Source organism: Watersipora subatra, chromosome 10 (assembly GCF_963576615.1).
Source record: "Watersipora subatra chromosome 10, tzWatSuba1.1, whole genome shotgun sequence".
NCBI lineage: Eukaryota > Metazoa > Bryozoa > Gymnolaemata > Cheilostomatida > Watersiporidae > Watersipora > Watersipora subatra.
Window position 1 is genome coordinate 53,842,077 of NC_088717.1, and position 18,149 is coordinate 53,860,225.

At 36.9% G+C, this 18,149-nt stretch overlaps 1 protein-coding gene across 2 annotated transcripts in view; it reads left to right on the top strand.

Moving 5' to 3' along the window:
- The window catches only part of LOC137405721 (angiomotin-like), a 65,126-nt gene that overhangs the window by 45,639 nt on the left and 1,338 nt on the right, over positions 1-18,149 (top strand). For both annotated transcript variants that reach the window (XM_068092083.1, XM_068092085.1), the window contains 3 exons: positions 3,162-3,280; positions 14,030-14,196; positions 14,291-14,406. In XM_068092083.1, the coding sequence (XP_067948184.1) occupies positions 3,162-3,280; positions 14,030-14,196; positions 14,291-14,406 (402 nt within the window). The remainder of the gene's footprint in view (positions 1-3,161; positions 3,281-14,029; positions 14,197-14,290; positions 14,407-18,149) is intronic.

Consider the following 18,149-nt stretch of genomic DNA (forward strand, 5'->3'; position numbering starts at 1 on the left):
TAATGCCCGGCGTTGCCCGGGTAATAAAAAAGTCTTTGGACAGAAAATTTACTTTTATTTAACATATACAACATTTACCATTCTAACTTTAAACTTCATATCATTAGAAAAGTGTTTTTGTGCAGTTCAAATGAATTTAGAGAAAAAAAATAAAAGTTTTTGAACTTTTTCAAACAAATGTAACTTTTAAATTTCATATAGTGAAATAATTGTTTTGGTGAAATAAATTAGTAGAAAAAATAAAATTGTACAGGTGTTTAAATGTAAATGTGGGTGAAATCATTAGCAATTAATAGCTAACTATAGTCTGTTTTGCTACGATTACTATGAAAAATTATTTGGTGTGTGTTTATATGATTTTAATTTGTTTCAGTGCTGGCATCATAAGGCGAAATTATCGTATAGAGTGGTATAGAAACCCATAGTAATTATCTAATAGTGAGATAAAAATAGTAACAAAACAATATGTTAACCTTAGTAACCATAGTTACCTACAATGACTTTAGTGTATTTTATGGTTATGATCTGCAAGAAATGTAACGTTACAATGTACTACACCTAGAATGTACCGTGGAGAGGGTTTACCTCTGAGACAGACGTGTAGCATAAACACCGAATTTAACTTAAATGAATTTAGCTTAATAAAGCGTATTTTGGTATACTTTGAACTAAAATTTTATCACTTATTTATTTGCGAATCCGTTTTCACCATAACGGATAACGCTGAACTCGCCCTAGGGAGCAGCGTATATCTCTTAATAACGTGTATAAGCAGTACACAAATCGCCAAGTTTAATTTCGAGAGAATTTCTGTTGATATCGTATGGCGGGAAAGCATTCGCCTTTGTATGGCGAGGACGAAAATGCATTGCGTTTGATAATTAGGCGAAAAATATTTTATAACAGGAGCATTGTAATCCGCAGGCGCAATGTATCAAATAATACAACATTTAGCGTGTAAACTTGGAAAAAGGGTATACAGTATATGGTAAGAGCGTTGGAATCGCAAGAACGTTTGTAGACTCGGGGTTAGATGAATGGTTTACTAACATACAGGTGCAGTCTTCCCGAGTTCAAATCGAGCACGATGCGATCTCTTTGTTCCAAGATTTAAATAGCTATAGCTGGACACACAGAAGAACAGACACAATCTTTTGAGATTCATAGATATAGTGATAATATACGATTATAACGTAATATAATATATGATTTTGATGATAATATAACATATGATTATAATATATGACTATACTCGATGAATGCTCGGCGCATATATCTATACATGCCATAGATATTCTTGTTACATACATAGCAACAAGTATATCTGTTTGCTACCACCACTGTATGTCCTCGCTTCCATAATGCTTTATTTATAGTATAATATAATGATAACATATGATTATAATATATGATTATAATATAATATATGATTATAACGTAATGTACTATATGATTATAATGATAATAATATAGGATTATACTGGCTGAATGCCAGGCGTTGCACTGGTAACAATATAATTATCCAATGAATTTGAGTAACTTACCTGGTAAGCTAGTATACTAGTAGTCTAAATCTTGTCTAAAACAATAGCCCTGTTTGAAGCCAGCTTAATAATTATTACGTTATGCGTAATGATCAACCGCGCTAGTAACAACCAATAAGAATTTATGACTCTAATAATATACGATATAATGACTACGAGGAAGATTAATCCGTAGTAGCAAGTAGCCAAGGAGGCTTGATGGGTAAGCTCACCACCTCCAGAACTGGAGGTGCTGAGTTCAAATCCAGAATGAAGCAATTTGAACTCCAAGCGAATAAGCGAATTCTTTTTATTAACTTATAAAAATATCATGGCTGCTGTAAGTTTGTTGGGATAAATACCTGTATGTGGAACCTCTCAATACCAGTAGAATATTTTCTCAGCAATTACTTAGCTCGTGGGCTGAGGGTCTCTTAGCCTTTGAATTAGCAGCCATATTAAAGTGAATATGTTGGTTTGGTGTAGATACAGCCTTTTCTAACTGCATGGGGAGGATGCATTCGTGTCGCTTGGAGGGAATGGCAACTTCTACAAAAGATGTTTGTGGAAGATGAAGCTGTAATTACTATACAGCTATATATAACTATGTAGCTGTATCTATTGGTTAGCAGTCGTCTACAGATATAATAAATAACAAAGAATAAGGAGATAGCATCGCTTGGTTCCTGTATCAGTTATCCATCAAAATACATACCTGTTTAGTTTTGTGCTTCCACCTAATTGTATAATTGTTTGAATACTCGTGTGAAGTCAGTGACAAAGAATGTTGGAGACGTACAGACAATACACCGGTACAAACATAACTAGATATAACCCAACCAGTATAATTTGATATAAGTGGGTTTAGAAAGCAGAAACATAGATGATGAAAGTGAAGTGAATGTGACACAAACTGAATTTAAAACAGGAAATGAAACTAAATACGAGTAGTTTGCTATTGAAGTTCACTCCAGTCAAAGTCATATCCATGCCGCATGACAAATCTAATGGTTTGTATGCCTGAATTCTCTTTTGCTAGGCCTGAAATAAATGATCTCGTGAGTCAGTTTAGTTACGTTAAGTCTGTAAGAAGACACTAATATTTTTATTATTTAGAAGAAATCTCGACTCATGTTTTTTGGATTTCTTCGCTCAAAGTTTCGACTCTGCACCATTTATGTTTCCCTTGACAAAAACATGCCGCAAAAGAAGACATGGTCTGTCACCAAGACACCCGCGTACTGTGTATAAATGCTAGGACCTCTAATTTAGCAAAGCTGTCTGGAACAGCTTGTAAATAGCACCCAGTCATTGGTTCTAGAAAGCTACTCCCGGTGAAATATTAAATCTGGGGTAATATAAAGTCTCTGCAGTGTGAACCTATGAGGAGTTGTAGCATTACGTATACCGCGAAGTCATGTATGTAATGCTTTTGAATCTAATGCTTTTGTTACATAATTTTTTTCTGAGCCAAATACGAATTGTGTATTGTTTTTATTTATATATCCAATGCGTAAGTACATCCAATGTGTTTACAAACAGAAGTGCGCATAACTTCAATCTTCAGTTTTCTCCACAGCTCAAGTAGAAGTGCCAGATTTTTACAGGCAGTAAAAAATCTCTTTACAAATATTTTAGCCTCTGAGCAGAAAGAGACGGTGGATCGCAGTCATGCAAAGATAAAATCACTCACCGCTGAACTTGACAATGCGAAGGCACAGTCTAACCTATATTTGGAGGAACTGGAAGCTTATAAGGTAAGATTTAAGGCTATTTATCTGATGTTAAGGTTTTATAGAATAGTTGTTACTAGCGACGTTATGTTACTTTAAAATGGCGCTAGTAGTTAACATGAATTAGATTTTATCGGAAAGCTTTGGTATTTTTTATCATTTGCGATTGATTTTGCTGTTTGAGATGGTCTGTCAGGATGTTTCAAGATTAAAATCAACAAAACTTTATCGCAGTTAAAATCTCAGAAGAAAAATATGTGTGAAAAGTCGTCACTAGCTGTTATCGTTGCTACAGTTGATATCGGCTATTGCGTTCAAGTTGCAGCGTTACAGGTCTCTATTCTGTCGGTCTCTTTGCAACAATAGATGTCATAATCACACTTTCATTTGATCTCAGCGTTTCAACTGTCATCAAGTTTTTTTTATTTTAATCCTAAAACAACCTGGCAGTCAGATCTCCTCAAACATCAGAAATAATCGCAAATAATAGAAAAATACCGATAGTTTCGGATAAAATATACTGAAGTTTGTGCAAGTTCATCTTTAAATGTGGGATTTTAAGATGAACTACCTAACGGCTAGTGTAGACTCATTGTAGCTATGTAGAGGTATTGTAGCCATGTAGAGGTATTGTAGCTATGTAGAGGTATTGTAGCCATGTAGAGGTATTGTAGCCATGTAGAGGTATTGTAGCCATGTAGAGGTATTGTAGCTATGTAGAGGTATTGTAGCTATGTAGAGGTATTGTAGCCATGTAGAGGTATTGTAGCCATGTAGAGGTATTGTAGCTATGTAGAGGTATTGTAGCCATGTAGAGGTATTGTAGCCATGTAGAGGTATTTTAGCCATGTAGAGGTATTGTAGCCATGTAGAGGTATTGTAGCCATGTAGAGGTATTGTAGCTATGTAGAGGTATTGTAGCCATGTAGAGGTATTGTAGCCATGTAGAGGTATTGTAGCCATGTAGAGGTATTGTAGCCATGTGGAGGTATTGTAGCCATGTAGAGGTATTGTAGCCATGTAGAGGTATTGTAGCCATGTAGAGGTATTGTAGCCATGTAGAGGTATTGTAGCCATGTAGAGGTATTGTAGCCATGTAGAGGTATTGTAGCCATGTAGAGGTATTGTAGCCATGTAGAGGTATTGTAGCCATGTAGAGGTATTGTAGCCATGTAGAGGTATTGTAGCCATGTAGAGGTATTGTAGCCATGTAGAGGTATTGTAGCCATGTAGAGGTATTGTAGCCATGTAGAGGTATTGTAGCCATGTAGAGGTATTGTAGCCATGTAGAGGTATTGTAGCCATGTAGAGGTATTGTAGCTATGTAGAGTTATTGTAGGTATGTAAAGCCATCGTGGCTGTGTAGAGATATTGTTTACAGATAAGGATTGCATGGCCTGCTTTTGTAATTGTTTGATGATCAGTACCCTACCCGCGGCCAACCGTTGATGGTCTAAAACATAAACGACCCTCAACGATATGTAACCTCTTCCCACACCATGTATCTTGGTCTTGTTGATTTTTTGTTGAGTTTTTAGAAAAGTTCAAAGTTTACCAAGTCACTGTTTTATTCATTTTCTTGTTAGGCATGTTCTCCATAGATTTCACTTATTGATTTTATCAACTGTGTTTGGGTGAGAACTGCTAGTTCTTGTGACATTCAATTTATTGCGGTTTGTTATTTTCCTAGCAAACTTGAAACCTAAGGAAGTCCATAGTTTTCAGTAGATAAGTATTTGAATTTTGACGCGAAATTGTTATCAGTTTTTATAGGTTCTACTAAATGCAATATTTATAAAAAAAACACATGTGGCAACAGGGCTGCGATCTTATTCTGTATGACTTCGTGTTGAGCTATGCAAAAAGTACATTTGACCAAATCGATAATGCTTTGGGGGCATGCAGATTATTTTATCCATTATACAGTATGTGTAGGCGTTTCTTGCTAGACCTGTGTGCACTGGAAGCTTGTAGTGATCCTATCACCCAGGGGACTCTATGCGTATCCGCAAGCACTCTCATCTTGCAATCCAATTATAGGCCCAATAGCATGCTTTTGTAAACAAGTGCCATGACCTCACTGATGTAGCGCTCTCACGTGGAACATGTCTGAAATGTCTATAGTCACGAAACTGTAAAATAAGCATAAATGAAGTATGTAGCTGTTTTGTTCGTATGTCATGTCGGAGTTTTCACATCAGAAACAAAAGTGTTTAAACATTCGAAGCCTAAATAAGCGTGTCAGTGAAAGATTGCTTTAGAAATCTAAAACTCCGGAAAATTGTTGTATATGACCCTTTTTTATGAAATGAAAATAGTTTATTCTTATGAGTTAGTAAAATTAAACTCAGCTTAGCTTTATCTATCTAAAAGCGACTTTAAAGATGTGGTTGCGTCAAATTTGAGTTGATCTTAAAAGAAAGTGTTTTTTTTTATCAGTTGATATGTTGTTTGTTGTGTTAGGCGATCTCATTGCCAAGATATTTGAAGATTAAAATCGAAAAAATCTGATCGCGGTAAAATCGCTCAGGCCAAAAAAACATGCCCAGACTTGCCCAAAATGATGTCACGCGTGATATATCTCTCAATATATCTCGTATTCACATCGGCTATTTGCGACAAAAGTCTAGTCCTAAGCGGCTCTATTGGCATATATTTTATTTTGTATTTGCTCATGTTGGCTAGAATAAAATTTTAAATCCAGCTACAGATACATTATTATGAATTTTTCAAAGGCCTCAAATAACGAAAATTTAAAATTTGTCTTACTCACTTTCTCCAAATGCTGTGTAAACATTTGAGTATCGACTACCAATTCTACCGGTCTACGGTAATTCTGTCAAGCAAACTATGTAGAATAAGGTCTTTGTATCGGCACAGTTCCGTCGCTACCCACACTAACGATATACAGCCACCCAAAAGCCCCGCCCACATTATGCCCGTCGCCTATCCTGGCGGTGGGGCTGTATATCATTGCCCACACCGAAAACTAGTTTCTTACTACCGCAAGTAAAATAAGCAAGCTGCGTCTTTGAAAAGAATATACATAGGGGTAGAGTTTTAAGGATGAGAACTCTGCTGCAAACTGGATTTGAACTCACATTCTCCAGTCTGCGGACATCCATATACCGTATCCAATTCACTACAATCTTCTGCAAATCATGTTTTGCATTATCTTCAACAATATTATTTTACTATATAATTTTTACAAGCAAAAAAATTTTCATCTCGGCATAAAGCTTTTATTAAAAATATTCATCAAGCCGTGGCCACTCACATAGTTTTAGCTGATACAATAAGACAAATTCATCTACTGCAGCAAACTCAAACAAAACATCATGGTTTATGCAGCACACATTCAAGTCTCTCTTTCCCATTTATGGCAGTTTCCACACTGACAAAGCTGCTTCGGCTGGTGGGACCACATAAACATCCTGTAATCAGTAAAACAAATGCAATAAATGTCATTCATAGATATGTCATTCTAACGCATATCTACTGAAAGCTTTCAAATTGGGAGTTAGATAGATTGCGAGTGTAATTTTAAAAACGAATAAATGTTTAACAAAGACATAAGTACGCCAAGCCAATGATTCGAAGCTTTGGTTCTGGAAGTTAAAGATTTGCATTGATCAATCGATTGTCTTCACTTTCTACAAGTGAGAAGTGAACATCTAAAGTCAAATCATAAATCTAATTTACTAGATAAAACTGCTACAGAAAATTTGAAGCAAATGTAGCTAGGTGAACCAATAAAAAATTATAAAACGATGATTAGTGATAGCAAACAGTTATAATTTTATTAATTAGTACATGTATTAATGAGTACTAAAAATATTACCTTTAGTATATTCATCAATCTAGGCCATTGTATTGCTAGATGCTATGGATTAAAAAGAAGCCGTCAAGAACTCACTGTACATACGTATCTCGCACGCGCAGGAAATTACATTTTAGCCTCAAACAGGGAAATATAATCTGAATGTAAACTCAACAGTATATCTATAGGAGACTCAAAGTAAAAGATAAATTTACCTCCGTTCTCCAATCTTCCTCCGTAGCACTTTAACCACCTGATGCCCAGAAAACTCGGAGTCACCTTCGCAGTAACTTCACAGCAATTTTTACAATTATGTTGTTCACCAATAAAACGTGTCGATCGAGTAATTCATTAAAGTAATGATGTTAATTAATTTAGTAAATATCGATGTCCATGCGATTTAATAATAGAGTAAAATCCGAGTGATAACACGATTTTACCATTTTACGAGTGATAACATTTATTCCGACCTATATAAAAATTTCGCGTTGATGATTGGCTAATGAAGCGACCTTATATTTATCGATCGTGGTTTCTTTTCAGATGTATCACTAGTGACATCACGAAAGAAGCACCCGCTGGAACGTGAGCTTTTTAAGAGGGCCTCATCAAACGCATATATCTCTGGACATGGTTGGTCTACAAAGACAAAAATGGCATCAAATTGTAGCTGATGTTTTAGCCTTTTATGGGTCTTAATTTCATTAAATCGACCTTTTTGACGCAACCACATCTTTAATATCTAAAATCCATTTTGTAATTTTTTGCCTTTTTTACATTCTCACTATTTCACAAATATTACATGTTTTTTTATTGGATATAAACAATATAAGTAAATAATAATTGCTATGTGTGAAAAGTGATATAAAGTATTTAATCTGTATATATATTTCTCAAAGAATGTTTTATGTTTATATGTCGTATGTCTTTCTGCATTCCGGCTACAGCTATTATTAGAATAGCCTAGCTAGACAATAATGCTGACACAATGTCATTGCCTACCGGCATTTGAAGCTTACTAACTAGGTTAGTGGAATTTTCCATTGGCAATGTGCCAGGCCACTTGGCAATGGCCTGCCAGCAAGTGGTAAGCAATTTTTAATTTTGATTTTTAATACCAGGGCAATGCCAGAAGGCACAGCTAGTTGTGTTCAAATACCGTAAGTCCTCATGCTCAAGCCGCGGGGCTTGTGCTCGCAAACAGATGACTCACGAAGGAAAAAATAATCCTGGTATGTAGCCGCCTTTACCAACAAGCCGCATATGTCCACAGACCACGGCTAACGACTGAAGTTTTTTCGTCCTTGACGCCTTTGGGAGTGAGAGTGTTGAGACAGGTTTCGCTATACCCCGTCCTCTTGAATAAAAAACAGGCTACATCAGTACATGCGAAAATAATTTTCTTTTACTTCCAAGTTCGAATTAATTTTCTTGAACCCTTGCATCAAGAACTTACTTGCCATGTCTCAGCTAGTGTTTTATTGCGCTGTTAGAGGGCTTATAGGCTACACTGTAGGTTTTTCGTGAAGGTTTAGCACTAGAGGACACGGATGTATCATGTTAATGAATTCAGTCTTGCTACTGCTGACGATGTGAAGTAACTGAACGCCTGTGGCTGGCTGCAATTTGTTTGATGTGGTGAGTTTTGCACTCAGTTTGGTCCATAGTTTCGGCTTCAATGTCAGCAGGTATTAACAGCTCTCACTCGTGTTTCACGAATTCATCTCTACTTAGAGCGATAAATTCTTCTTTTGTCTAAAGTATTCCATAAACATGACCTTGAAAATAAACGAGTAGGTCGCCGAAACCCAATGTAGCAGTGTTAGGTGACTAGATTATTTTATTTTATGGCAGTACATACATAAACCTGGTGGTAAAATTGAACACACATCTTGTTTTGGGGTTAGAAGATTCCCAGGTATCTAAGTAGTTCATACAGTCAGCAAAGGTCATCAGTTAGCTGTGTAGTATTTTGCCCCATTTTATGCCAACAGTAGTGGTTGCTGACCCCTCAGTCACACAAAAATATTCGTTTAGTATTGCAAGCATTGTAGAACTGCACATGGTACTCTGACCGTTCATGTACCGTTCGTGTACGTTTAGTGAGCCTCTGCAGCCTAGGGCATCAAGTATTAGAATATTACTTTGAAAATTGTCTTCTATAAATGTTTGATTCGCACTCTGTCTCGGCTGGGGACAGGTGTCCACAGTTGTCCTGGGCAGTTCCGACCAGGGAACTTCGTGTTAGTTCTTTGTTTTGCCGTTTTTGTTTTGACCAAAGACGTATGTTGGTCAGAATCGTGACAAACATGCAGTTTGAATGTCACACCCTTCTGGCCATAAGCGACTTTTAGTATTCCTTATCCGTTTCCATACATTGTACTTTATAGCGCAATCATAGGAATTGCTGCCGAGAATATAGATCAACGAAGGAGTTTAGTTTTACAACGAAAAGGTTACTTTTCATTTCTGTTGCTTAGTTTTAAAATTATTTCAATACTTCTCTTTGTTTCTATAGACATGGTTTCCATATGGTCGAGTCTTTGCTCACCAAGTTAACATGATTGTATTCCGATGCTTCAAGGATTACTCCTTCGGATCTTCCCTATAACTGCCACATACTAGTTTATTTGCTAATTTCGCAGATATATATGATACAGTAGATAGGTAGATATTCCTAGCTTCTAGCTTAGCTGAAACTATTACGGATATGGTATTAGTATGCTGAAAGTTAATCTTTCACTTTAGTTGCATTTCAGTCGATTTAAAACTTATCTTTTGCAATGTTTTTCTAAATGGATACTTCCAAAAGTTTATTTATATAAAATATGTAATTATTTAGTATTGCGAGTTTTCTGTTACAAAAATTATATTATTTTACCACCAAATCATTTAAATAAAAATAAACGTTTAAATCTCAAATACTTCATGAAAAATTTTTTATGACTTTTGCCTTCGTCACTGCAAGCCCCAGTGTTGAGTTTGATTCATTGCCTTCCGGTGTCTCTCATCTCCTCACTGCCATCCATTCAGTGTCTGAACCCTCATGTTTTTGCTTCTAGGGCTGGGTCGGTTTATCTACTATATAAACGGCAATCGTTGTCTGTGTGATTGATTGATTGTCCGCCTTATAGAGCGGTCTTTCCTTTTATCGTCGTTCGAATTTCGGTCGTACGAAGCGAACTGACTTAATATGTGTAGCAACGGTAAATAAATTATAGAGCGGTCTTTCTTTTTCCATTCGGTCGAACGAAGCCAACCGAATTAATATGAGTACTAATTATCGTAATTTCGTAATATCGTAATTTCGTAATATGGACTATTAGCCGCTACTTTTCTCTGACGATTTGAGCCAAACGGCTTATATAAAGGTGTGGCGATTCTGTTGTTTTTCTTTCACCGCTCGGGCGCATTAACCGAAATCCCCGGTTAGCACACGTTTTAAACGGCAAATTTTTTGCCGTGTTAAAAAGCACCTTTCCTGAGTTCTCCGGCCTATACAAATGTGTCTATACAGCTATACAAATGTACTATTCATTAAATAAAATAAATTAACGAGTAGTTATTTACATGCAGTTAATATTTACTGCCAACGTGTACCGAGAAGGTCACGTAAACGTTTGTTTCTTGGAGCCACTGGAAAAACGCATTTCTCACCTACTAACTTTCCACATCAAAAAGGTAAGTGTTTTTTAACCCTTTCGGGGTTTGATTTTTTTTCTAAAACAGTACCCAAAATGCTAATTTATTTACGAAAATATGCAATTTTCAATACCTATTTGCACTACTTTGGCTGCAGGTATTTCCATAATTTTTTTAGTTTTACTGTCTATAAACATAGAAGATAAACATCATGCTGTGTTGGAACTGCTAAGTATGCCTTGGTAGAGTATCTGAGTGCTGCAATAGAAGCAGAATATCGCATTTTAGAAAAAAACGATTGTTGCAAAATTATAATCGTTTTTGTCTTGTATATACTTGTGCTATTTTTGATGACTTTGGCTGCAAGTATTTCAATGATATTTGTTAGTTTTACTAGCTATAAACATACAAAAGAACCATCCAGCTGTGTTGAAGTAGCTGAATATACTTTGGTAGGTTATCTGAATGCTATCATTGTTTCGTAGTAGTCAATATCACTGCTTGAATCCTCTGTATAATCTTCAGCAGCAATAAAACGTCTTCTATTTGTTGCCATAATAACTTTGGTAACAGTAAAAATAATTTCAACGTAAAGACAAACGTGGTTCCAATGCAACTAGTCGTAAAAACATCGAGGTAAGTGAAGGAAGTCCTACCTCAATAAAAAACGTCAACTACGCAAACGATCTCTCGTTATTGTTTACAATGATAATAATAACACGAACTTTTGAAGATAATTCACAAAAAATTACAGCGAGTATAACTCAAAGCTTTCTGTAGATCAACATAACAACAACGATCTCCATCATAAACGGCTTATACATGCTTTATGAATCAATATAAACAAACGCGGTAGACGTTCTTCAGGAATTGACACATGTGTCGCCCTGACAACGCATGAACGATACGCACGGGGAATTATGTGTCGTTCAAACCGTAAAGGGGTTAAACGATGTTGTATTGTCTATGAATTGCCACATCTCCACTACTTAATAACGTTGGATTTGCCGCTGTTCGTGATAGTGGGTCATGTTCATTTCCTTCAGCAGCCGAGTTACTAATTTTTTCCAGCTACGAGTAGGCCTACTGTAACTTACTATTACAGAACTTTCACGAGTACTCCGAGGGTTGCGATACGCTATTGTGAAAAGAAAGAGAGCAGCTGCTATCGACTTACTGTCACCCTGCGTCAGCCATGACCGGCTATACGTCGCCTGCTCAAAAGTAGGCACACGCCGAAAACTGTTTCTTCATACGCCCGACAGAAAAACCAAAAATGTTGTCTATCCGCAAGTGTTGCGTTGAACTAAGGGAGAGAGAGAAAGGGAGAGAAAGGGAGAGCGAGGAGGAGAGAGGGAGAGAGAGGGAGAGAAGGGGAGAGAGAGGGAGAGCGAGGAGGAGAGGGGGGAGAGAGAGGGGGAATAGGGAGGGAGAGAGATGGAGAGAAGGGGAGAGCGAGGAGGAGAGGGGGGGAGAGAGAGAGGGAGAAAGAGAGGGAGAGGGGGAAGAGGGAGGGAGAGAGAGAGAGGGGAGAGAGGGGAAAGAGGGAGAGAAAGAGGGAGAAGAGGGAGGGAGAGGGGGAAGAGGGAGGGAGAGAGAGAGAGGGGAGAGAGAGAGAGAGAGGGAGGGAGAGAAGGGGAGAGAGAGGGAGAGCGAGGAGGAGAGGGGGGAGAGAGAGAGGGGGGAGAGGGAGGAGAGAGAGAGAGAGGGAGAGGAGGGAGAGGGAGGGAGAGAGAGAGGGGGAAGAGGGAGGGAGGGAGAGAGGGAGAGAAGGGGAGAGAGAGGGAGAGCGAGGAGGAGAGGGGGGAGAGAGAGAGGGAGCGAGGAGGAGAGGGGGGAGAGGGAGGAGAGGGAGAGAGAGAGGGAGAGGGGGAAGAGGGGGGGAGAGAGAGAGAGGGGAGAGAGGGGAGAGACGGAGAAGGGAGATGTAACTGCATATTTGGAGTTGTTTTACGGTATGAAAGCCAACTCTCAATAAACCTTATGCTGCCCGTGAATCTGCTCCTGTAGACGGGTAATGCAGCTAGTCTCCTATAAATTCATCTATATTGTGTTATTGTTGATGTCAACACCAGATCCTGTAATTACCTTCTAGGCCACCAACTTGTACAGGGGGCCATGTTTTCACTCGTTTCCATTAATCTACCTCATATAAAAATGTTCTCCTAATTTCTTTCAATGGTTAAATGTCCATTGCAATTATGAAATCTATCTATGGCAATTATGAAATCTATCTATGGCAATTATGAAATCTATCTATGGCAATTATGAAATCTATCTATGGCAATTATGAAATCTATCTATGGCAATTATGCAATCTATAGATCTATAACAATTATGAAATCTATCTATGACAATTATTACATCTATCTATGGCAATTATGAAATCTATATATGGCAATTATGAAATTTATCTATGGTAATTATTACATCTATCTATGGCAATTATGAAATCTATTTATGGCAATTATGGAATACTTTAGACTAAAGAAGAATTTATTGCTCTAAGTCGAGATGAATTCGTGACACACGAGTGAGAGATAAGTGGTTGGGAGCGTGTTAATACCTGCTGACATCGAAGCAGAAACTATGGACCAAACTGTTTCCAAAGTATGACCAAACGAAGATTTTATTTAGTTTGAATTCATGACATTAAATTTCTTGGGTGTTTTTTTGTGCTTTTTAAATAACTTAAATTCCAAACGAAACTTCTATCTATGATGAGGTATGTTTAACTCAACACAGCCATAGGTTATTCACACCTTCTCATTCTTGACCGGCATCTACATAAACACGAAGCCCTCTAACAGCGCAATAAAAATCTAGCTGAGACATGGCAGGTAAGTTCTTGATGCAAGGGTTCAGGAATTTTAATTCAAACTTGTAAGTAAAAGAAAATTCTTTTCACATGTACTGATGTAGCCTGATTTCTTATTCAAGAAGACGGGTGTATAGCGAAACCCGTCACAACACTCTCGCTCATGAAGGGGTCAAGGATGACAAAACCTCAGTTGGTAGCCGCGGTCTGTGGGCATATGCGGCTTGTTGGTAAGGGCAGCTAGATACCACAGACGGCTTGTTGAAGGATTATTTTTTCTTTCATGAGTCATCTGTTTGCCAGCACAAGCCGCGCGGCTTGAGCAGAAGGACTTATGGTATATATCTTGCTGTATCGAGATAAGACGTCTCAAGCTGTCACATTTGCACTTCCGATTTGAGGGATCCACAAAACTAGGAGGTTTACTCTTCTCAAACCATCTCAAATGCAAACCAGACTATATATTTATTACTCTCGATTAAAACCCTTGCAGTCAAACGCCTCGATAACGATGGAGGAAGAATCAGAAGTAAAGATGGCTGCGCTGACACAAAGTACGAAGGAATCGGAGCGTATCATCTACGAGTCCCAAGCTGAGAAGCTCAAATATATGGATGAGACCCACCAGGCTTGCAAGAAGGTAGCACTTCTCGAAGCCAAGTAAGTTATTCTCGTAATCGCTAAAAATTCAGTCTGGACTCGCGTGTGTGTTTGAAAATGAAATAACTTTAAATGTACATTCACCATGGTGCAGGTTGAAGACGCTGCAAGCTTCCTGCGCTGAAAAGGATGCAATAGTGAGAGTTTTACAGAGAAGGCAACGTTGCAATGTGAGTGGAAGAGGGCAAGCCAGCCCCGGTGCTAACAGCGGTAAGCTAATTCTAGTCATATCTTATGGACGGACGACTCCATGCAGGCATTAGCTTTACTTGTGCTTGCTGTCTAGACTAGAGGGGTTATGTTACCTCATACATTGTGTGAAGCTCTTACTTTGAATGTTATGTTACCTCATACATTGTGTGAAGTTCTTACTTTGAATGTTATGTTACCTCATACATTGTGTGAAGCACTTACTTTGAATGAATTGTCGGTCATCACTCATACAGTCAAACATGGATAACTCGTCCACGGATAGCTCGAAAAATGGTTAATTCGAACATTTCCTTTGGTCCGTTCCCACGTAATGATAAACTGCTATAGATAACTCGAATTCAACACTGTTAATTTGAACTGTTTTTTTGCCCAACAGCTACCGAAACGGTTGTTTTCGCTTTAGAAAATCACTTTATTCAAAGCCATAGAGGTAAACTTCATCTTTTCGTAATTCATAAGCGTCGTTATTACCACCATCGGCAAAATATTTTTGTCAACGACTTTTCTAAAAGTTTGGTGAAATTTGATTAATACAGCGATACGATGAATAGCACGGGCTAGCCGGGTCACGCGCGCAAGAATTTTCGCCACGCACATACAAAACAAAAATCGCATGTTGTTTTGTATGTGCGTGGCGAAAATCCTTGAGTGCGTGACTCGGCTAGCCCGTGATGAATAGTTTTCCGACGTTGATTCCGTGTTGAATCAACCTCGGAATGTTGAATGTTTAAAACGTCTTAAAAATGTTGTAATTAAACGTATACGTTGTCTGAGCTACAAAAAACTATTTATCGTTTGACCTAAACACAGAATACGTGTGTACATTCAATAAGTATCTATTAAAAAAGCGTGAGTGATATAGAATGTACCGTAAAACCTCGTAAAACTTCTAATTGAACTGCCTCGGAGTGTTGCTCTTAACGAATCCCAGGTAAAGTAAAGTAATCTGCATAAACTTCAAGAAAAAACGGCAAAATTGATCGTGGGTAAAACCCCAAAAGAAAAAAATGTCTTTTCTTTTGAGCATTTCAACAACGATCAAGTTTTGCCAATGTCAATCTGAAAAACGTCCTGGCAATAACATCACCTCAAACAACAAACCAATCTCAAGTGATAGAAAAATCTCTATACTTTTTCATGAAAACGTTTTAAACTTTACATTAGAAGCATTTAATTTGAAACAAGCCATTTGTGCTTTTGATTTATATTATAGTTTGTATATGTACATGTATTTACTAATAAATAAGTAAATATATGGACTTGTGACAGTGCTCTGATAACTTGAATGCTCTGATAATTCGAACACTTTTGCTCGGTCCCTTGAAGTTCGAGTTATCCATGTTTGACTGTATATCTATGCCAGGGCTTCCTGATTAGGTGTGCGAGGTGTATGTGAGAAACATACATGTACATTTGGAAGTGTATGTTTAGCAATGAGTATGAGAGAGACATACATGTACATTTGGAAGTGTATGTTTAGCAATGAGTATGAGAGAGACATACATGTACATTTGGAAGTGTATGTTTAGCAATTTGTATATGAGAGACATACATGTACATTTGGAAGTGTATGTTTAGCAATGAGTATGTGAGAGACATGCATGTACATTTGGAAGTGTATGTTTAGCAATGAGTATGAGAGAGACATACATGTACATTTGGAAGTGTATGTTTAGCAATTTGTATATGAGAGACATACATGTACATTTGGAAGTGTATGTTTAGCAATGAGTATGTGAGAGACATACATGTACATTTGGAAGTGTATGTTTAGCAATTTGTATATGAGAGACATACATGTATGTTTGGAAGTGTATGTTTAGCAATGTGTATGTGAGAGACATACATGTACGTTTGGAAGTGTATGTTTAGCAATGAGTATATGAGAGACATACATGTATGTTTGGAAGTGTATGTGTAGCAATGAGTAGGAGAGAGACATACATGTATGTTTGGAAGTGTATGTTTAGCAATGAGTATAAGAGAGACATACATGTACATTTGGAAGTGTATGTTTAGCAATGAGTATGAGAGAGACATACATGTACATTTGGAAGTGTATGTTTAGCAATGAGTATAAGAGAGACATACATGTACATTTGGAAGTGTATGTTTAGCAATGTGTATGTGAGAGACATACATGTACATTTGGAAGTGTATGTTTAGCAATGTGGATGTTCAGAAGTCGAGGTAGTGATAGAAATAATGGCGGAGAGTACTGCTAAAATTAAATTCACTCTATATATTATTTGGTTCGCATTACTGTTACATTTTCCACATTTTCGTTGTAATGTTAGCCAGCTCTTTAAGAAACATCAAATGTAACATGTTGGTAATGACTTCATGTGATGGAAACACTGCAGGGATTCTACAGTCTATCAAATACTTCTATATCCATATTCACTTTCATTTGCTTTTCAATTTTGATCTATGTCCTCAATAACACCGCCAGTTCTCTGGAGAATCGGCTGTGATTGCGCTGATAAATTATAAAAATTCACCTTGCCTTGCGAACCAGTATGATTGAGCCAATCAGATCAATACGAGTTAATTATTGACTTAGCCTTGGAGACAAGGTCGCTCGGTTCGTTCCTATATACATTCATGTCTAGATTTACCTTCACCTCCATCTATAAATATTTTGCTTGATTTATAAAGTAATTACCAATAACAGGCATTCAAACTTTCAAAGTATTGCAGTTTTGTTAGCCAAAGTAACAAAGCTGGTGAAAGTTAAAAACAGAACATTTAAAGATCTTTAAAAATTAAAGTATTTTTAACTATATTTAGTGTAAGTTAAAGTTTGTTGTGTCAGGTGTTTCTATCAGTCTATTGCGGAATTTGAGCATCGTCAAACTTTCACGCGTTTATAAAATAAATCAACAGAAATCGTCTTTCTACTCCTTATTAATATCAGCTTTTGTATATACCGGTAGTTTAGATTTATGTATTTAACTTTTCGTAGTTGATATATTGTATTCATTTAATGTTTACAAAAGTAAACTGTAAGCTTAACTTAAAATATAAAAATTGCGTAATTATTGGAAGTTATATTTCGTAAAGATTAGACTAGACTTAAGCATTCACTTTACCACCTAACCATATCTAGTATAAATTATAGTAACTTACACTTCGTATTGTATCGTTCACTTTACCACCTAACCATATCTAGTATAAATTATAGTAACTTACACTGCGTATTGTATCGTTCACTTTACCACCTAACCATATCTAGTATAAATTATAGTAACTTACACTGCGTATTGTATCGTTCACTTTACCACCTAACCATATCTAGTATAAATTGTAGTAAGTTACACTTCGTATTGTATCGTTCACCTTACCAATTTCATGTATTGCTAAATCTATACTTTCACTCGTCTTTCAGGTAAAGCACCGGCAGATTTCTTTTTATTGATTTTTACTTTATCAACTTAATTTTTTACATATAATTCAAACTTGAGACTTGTTTTTTTCACACATCTCTATATAATGCATTTGTTATAATTTTATATGTCATAACTGGAAGTATTTCTAAAACGAATTGAACAGATTACAATGTATTCTTATAACAGAGTATTTGTTGCAAAATACACTTTTGATACACATACATAGCAAATATCGAAATAGATCAACTTCGCTTGCCTGAATTTGAATATATTGAGACAATCTGTATTGTCAAATCTTTGTCTTAACTCCCTCTGCTGCGGAATATTGGGTTGAAAAAGCTGCAAATGTTG